Here is a 6,000-nt window from a genome sequence, read left to right on the forward strand (position 1 = left end):
GAACATTCAGCAGACTGGCCTGCCTCCTGGGGACTCCTCTCTCTCTCATGTTCCCAACTCAGATGCACTGAAGAAATGGAAACTGGAGATGTACTCACCCATCTCGACAAGGGTGACCACAATATCTGACAGTGTGGGCTGGGTCCTGGCTGTGTGCTCACAGTAAGACTTGGCACTCCTTCCAATTTCTGAAATGTCTAAGGATCAAAAGCAGAAAGTCTTGTTCTCAGTTCCCAAACGGTTACAGAATGATCACATGAGCCAGCAACTCCACTCCTAGGTATATACCCAAGTGAAAGGAAAACAGGGACTCGAACAGATTCTTGCGTGTACATGTTCACAGCAGCCAAAATGGAGAAACAACCTAACGCCCATCCACAGAGGAATGGATCCAGAAAATGTGGTCTATACCTTTAATGGAATATTACTCAGCCTTCAAAAGGGATGATGTTCTGATATAAGATACAATATGAATGAACTTTTTGGTTTTTTTCTTAACTTTATATTTTATATTGGAGTATAGCCAATGCAATTAACAATATTGTGACAGTTTCCGGCAGACAGCAAAGGGACTCAGTCACAATATACATGTATCTATTCTCCTCCAAACTCCCTCCCATCTAGGTTTCCTGTGTTTGTATAAAATATTTATTTACTTATTAATTTTTTAATTTTTGGCTGTGTTGGGTCTTTGTTGCTATGCATAGGCTTTCTCTAGTTGCAGAGAGTGGGGGGCTCCTCTTCCTTGTGGAGTGTGGGCTTCTCACTGTGGTGGCTTGTCTTATTGCGGAGCACATGCTCTAGAGCTCATGGCCTTAGCAGCCCCATGGTGTGTGGAATCTTCTTGAACCAGGGATTGAAACCGTGTCCCCTGCATTGCAAGGCAGATTCTTAACCACTGGACCACCAGAGAAGCCTATGAATGAACTCCAAAAACATCATGCTAAGTTAAATAACCCAACCAGTCACACATTTTAAGATTCCACTTACATGAGGTACATAGAAAAAAAGAAAATCCATAGGGACAAAAATTAGATTAGAGGTTACCAGGAGCTGGGAGGAAGGAGGGATGAGGGGCTGTTGTTTATGGATACAGAGTTACTGTTCAGAACCATGAAAAAGTAAAGTTCCGAAAATGGATAGTGCTGATGGTTGACACCACTGTGACTATATTTAACACTACTGAATGCTTAAAAGTAATTAAAATGGTAATTTTATGGTATGTATATTGTGCCATCCAAAAAAAAAAAAAGAAAAAAAAAGGTCTTATTTGGGTGTCAGGTTTTTTCTCTTCTACCTGAAGCCGAAACCTCTTTTTCAGTCACTCGGAAGTCCCTCAGGGGAAAGGGGAAACAGGAAGCTGGGCTCCATGAATGGGCTTCAGAGGTGGATGAGCAGTTTCGGGAAAATTCTGAAATGGTGCTCCATTTTACACAAACACAAAAAGCCTGTGGGTAAAATGAGACATTCTTTGACTTTTTCTACTCTCACTCTCTGTCATGTTTTCCAGAGGCTATGTCACCTGTGATGACGTCCTGGCTCTGCTGGCTAATGGAATGTGTCTGTGTGCATCCTTATGTTTTAGGATGTTCTCAATTTCATTTTCTAATGTGGCAAAATCTCTCTATATAAAGCCCATGTTGCTATTTCCCTCATGGTCTAGTGGTTAAGAATCCACCTGCCAATGCAGGGGATACAAGTTCAATCCCTGGTCTAGGAAAATTCCACATGCCGCAGGGCAAGTAAGTTCACGTACCACAGCTACTGAGTCCACACTCTGCAATGACTGAAGCCCATGCACCCTAGGGCCTGTGCTCTGCAACAAGAGACGCCACTGCAATGAGAAGCCTGTGCACTGCAACTAGAGTAGTCCCTGCTCGCTGCATCTGCAGGAAGCCTGCACGCAGCAACAAAGACCTAGAGCAGCCCCCCGCCTCCAAAAAAGCTTATTTTTTTTTTAAAAAAGAGAGTATCATTAAAAAAAAAAAAAGCCCATGTATACAAAATTCCTTACTACCCTCAATATTTAAGAATCTAAAGGAGTTTGAGATAGCTGCTTTAGGAAAACATTTGGTAGTTTGAAGTCCCAAACATCAGCTGCAGAGAGTCATCTCACCCCAGATCACACCCTTCCTGGAGCAGCCCACATCCATGACTGATCAAGACTGCAAAGGCAGGGCTTTGGGGACCTGATGTCAGAAACTCTGATGGGCAATAATCCCTCCAAGGTTCCCTGCTGAGCTGGCCAATTCTTTGTTTGAACTTTCCCCTCTCTGCCTAAACCTTTCTCTCACTTCCACTCACAGGGCTGATTCCTCCCAAAACACCTTAATGCCCAATCCCTCATCTCATCCTTCCCTTCCCTACCCAAGGCCCAAAGAGGGAAATACACTGATTATGCACAAGCCTGTGTGAGACCATTCCAGGCTCCTAAATCTTAAGATACTTCCTTTTAAAAGCAGTGGTGGTTTTTATTGTCCATTTTCTAAAACTTATCCTCCCTCACTCTTTGTATCACATAATATAGCATTTGATTATATAATGTGTGGCATCTATTTCATGGGACTTAATCCTGACTCTCCAATAAAAGTGTAAATTCTTTGAGCATAGAGAACAAACAGTAACAATAACACCACCTACAAGTCATTGAGGGCTTACATTTTCAGCTTTGACTGTTTTACATATATATCTCACTTGTACTCAAAACTCCAAACTGTGCCAATTATTACCCCTTTTCACAAATAAGGAAATTGAGGTTCAGGAAGTTTAGTGGTTGACCCAAGCTATTAAGTGGCAGAGTGAGAACTTACACCCAGGTCTATCTTATTCTAAAGCCTGTTAGTCGCTTCACAATGTCCTTCCTTTTCTTAAACCTTTTCAACACTATCATGATGCAGGCCACAGAACAGATGTTTGACTGGAAGAAGGCCTACTGTTTCCTATTGTTTCCCGGTACTTACAGCTCTGCAGCATCTCTGTCAATGTTTCCACAGATGCTTTCTCAGCACTCTCAAACCCTGCCTCTGTCAGCAGGGAGCTCACAACCACTTGCAGGGTTCGCCTCCGGGCCAGATGGTAGTTATCAGCAGGGTTAGTGGACTGTTTACTTCCTGATCTCTGTGAATCAGCAGCCCAGAAACAGAGAACATTTTTATTCACTGGACAATGATGCAATTAGAGCTCACATACTGTCACTGGCAAGCAAAGGTTCTTTTGCTAAATACTTATCGGTACTCTTGGCCAAATGAACAGTAACTGAGCATCCTAGGGGCTCTAAATTCGGAGACAACCTTTCTGCCTACCTAACACTTCACAATTTCATAACACAAAGCGGCTGTTTTTTCTATTTTAGCAGATTTTCAGAATATATAGCTGAAGAAACGTGCATGATGGGATTGGAACTCGTGCCCATCTCCCAGAAAAAAAGTGATCTCTCTCTCTCGTTCTTCCCATCTCCATATCATTTCACTAACGAGGAGAGTCAAAGCAACAAACAACACATGAAGCTAAGAGGACAGAAAAAGTAGGAAACCTAAATTATTTTGAAATGCGAATCCCTCCCCAACTTTAGCGGGCCAATAAGAAGGCGAAAACGGCCTCAGTGGACCAATCAGGAGCTGTTCCGGGTTCCCAACCCCCCCCCCCCCCCACACACACACACACAAAGAACGGGCCAATCAGTACACAGGTCCACCGACTCCGGAGGCCGCCGCCAAGTCTCGAGAATGGCGGGGGAGGGGGCGGGGGGTGGCAGTCACGTACGGCCTGAAAGACCCTCCTCCACGCAGGGTTCAGGGTGGAGCTGGGTTTCTGGGTATGGGCTCGTAGCCCGGATAAGGGGAAAGTCGGGAATGCCCCGACTTTCTCGGCTCCGGCCCCGCGCCTGCCTCCCGCCCTTACCGTTCCGGAGCCCGCAGCCCCGGCAGTGGCCGTCGCGTCGGCCATCTTGCCCTGGCGTAATGTGCGCGAGTGCGGGGCACGACGGGACTTGTAGTCAAGGGGCGGGGCGGGAGCCAGGGGGCGGGGCGAAGCGCGCCGGGCGGAGCTTTCCGAGGCCTTGCGAGGTCCGCAGGGTGATCCCCCACCCCAACCCCGGCTCACGTGACCTTTTGTGAGCGGTGGGTTCAGTTAGCCCCGGAAGTTTGCCCCGGAAAATGAGCCCACGGTTTCACACCTTTTTTTTAAATGAAATCGCTTTTTCATGAAAAGCACATCCCTGGGACGCTCCGAACTTTCCTGGATGGTTGTGTGGGGTTCCCCTGGGTCCCCATGATTTGCTCTCTAGGAGAGGGGCCTGGGAACCTGTATTCTTAAGTCTCCAGGTGATTCTTATGAGCTGGAAATCTGAAGGGAAACCCTGTTTTGTGCTGGGGTCCCCGCAGCCCCACTTGGAACTAGAGCTTCACAGCCACCCAGTTCTGGTGTTCCGGTGCATCACGCTGCCCTCTCGCCCTGTGTGAATCTGCAGGCGTTTGCGGGCGAGCCTGAAGGCGCCGCTGGCTGGAGGCTGTCGCTCGCCGGTCTCCCTCCCACGCCGCTGCGTCCACGCGGTGCCTGTGGTTTTCTGTGGTTCGCTCGCGGGTCAGCCCCCTCCGGATGAGGGGGCGGGGGTCTTCCCTGCACCGCCCCGTTTGCGGGTGTCTGGTAGGACGCAGAGGCTGGATTTGAACCTCAGAACTCGCCAGCTCTGGGTCTTCGGATACATTGCCTGACTTCACTGTGCCTCAGTTTCCTCTCTTGTAAAACTAGGATGGGATGAGATGGATAGGGGTTGGGGGTGAGCAAATACAGACGAAGGGTCTATCATGTGCAGACTTAAGAGTAAGAGGTCAAGAAACAGCGCCTAATGTTTATTTCCTGCGTGGCGAACGGATGAGTGGAAAATGCTCAGAGGCCGATGACTGGAATCCTGCGCAGCGCCTGCCCGCCGGGAGCACTTGTGCCTGGGGGGCACCCCCATCACCCCCTCACCTGGGGCGCGTGGCACGCGTGGGGCGGCGTCTGAGGGCCAGGATCGCGGCGCCCGGCGAACCGCCTGGAGGAGTCGGGGCCCAAACCTTCGCTGAGCGGAGCACCCAGCCCCTTTGTCTCCCCCGCCCCCTCTTCCCCACTTCCTGCCCAGCTTTAAACTCGGGATTGGCGGCGAGGCGCCGACTTTGTAAACACGCCGAGTCTGCGGCAGCGGAGGCTGGTTCTGTTTGGGCGCCTGGGGGAGGGGTGCACGCCCCTCCCCGAGGCTGGAGGTGGCGACCCCCCCCCCCCCCCCGACACACACACCTCCCCAGAGACAGAAGCCAGAGGCGGCGGGAGAGAGTGTGTGCGGCCACGGTCGATGCTCCGGGGGGCTCACCTGCCGAGAAGGTAGGCTTGAGGGCTGGAGAAACCAAGATAGATGGGTGTCAGCGACACCCTGCTTTCCTGGAACCTCCAAGCTGAGACTGGCGGGGGATCGGGGATGGGGGGCGGTGGTTAGAGAGGTCACTGCGTCTCATCACCTCCCGTTGTCTCTCAAAGCTCAACTCACTTTCTCTCTGAGTTGCATGTGGCTGAAGGGCAGAGAAGCCCCCCCAAAGCTCTCTGCTTTCTCTGTGTCCGCACAGTTCCCCTCCAAGCTGAACTGGAAGCCCAGTGACCTCACTGGGCTTTCTGTTGTCGTTCTGCATACCTCAGAGATGAACTGGGAGGCGGAGGGAGGGCAGAGGGTGGGCAGGGAGCCTTGGGGTCCTTCTGCCAGCCGGGGCCGGGGGAGCAGGCTGGAAGACAGGACGGCAAAGAGGGGTCTCGCAATGGTGGTCTCTCTAGTGTCTGATGGGTAGATGGTATCTACCCACAAGTGATGGCTCTAGCCTCTTCTGTGTCTTTTAATGTGTCAACAAGAGGAATAACTGAAGACATCGGTTGCTGTTACTGAGGGAGCCTTAATGTATTCATCTGCAAACATTGATTGAGCACCTACTGTGTGTCTGGGATTTGGCTGGGATGCTGAAGGTACAATGGTGT

The 6,000-nt window shown here is 50.2% G+C and overlaps 1 protein-coding gene across 2 annotated transcripts in view; it reads right to left on the reverse strand.

Moving 5' to 3' along the window:
• LOC128055909 (transcription initiation factor TFIID subunit 8) overlaps positions 1-3,945 on the reverse strand; it is a 90,674-nt gene extending 86,729 nt beyond the window's left edge. For both annotated transcript variants that reach the window (XM_052648489.1, XM_052648490.1), the window contains exons 1-3: positions 3,901-3,945; positions 2,961-3,117; positions 99-197 (exon numbers count right to left, since the gene is read on the reverse strand). In XM_052648489.1, the coding sequence (XP_052504449.1) occupies positions 99-197; positions 2,961-3,117; positions 3,901-3,945 (301 nt within the window). The remainder of the gene's footprint in view (positions 1-98; positions 198-2,960; positions 3,118-3,900) is intronic.
• Between the last annotated feature and the right edge of the window lie 2,055 nt (positions 3,946-6,000).

This window comes from Budorcas taxicolor, chromosome 11 (assembly GCF_023091745.1).
Source record: "Budorcas taxicolor isolate Tak-1 chromosome 11, Takin1.1, whole genome shotgun sequence".
In the NCBI taxonomy this organism is placed as follows: domain Eukaryota; kingdom Metazoa; phylum Chordata; class Mammalia; order Artiodactyla; family Bovidae; genus Budorcas; species Budorcas taxicolor.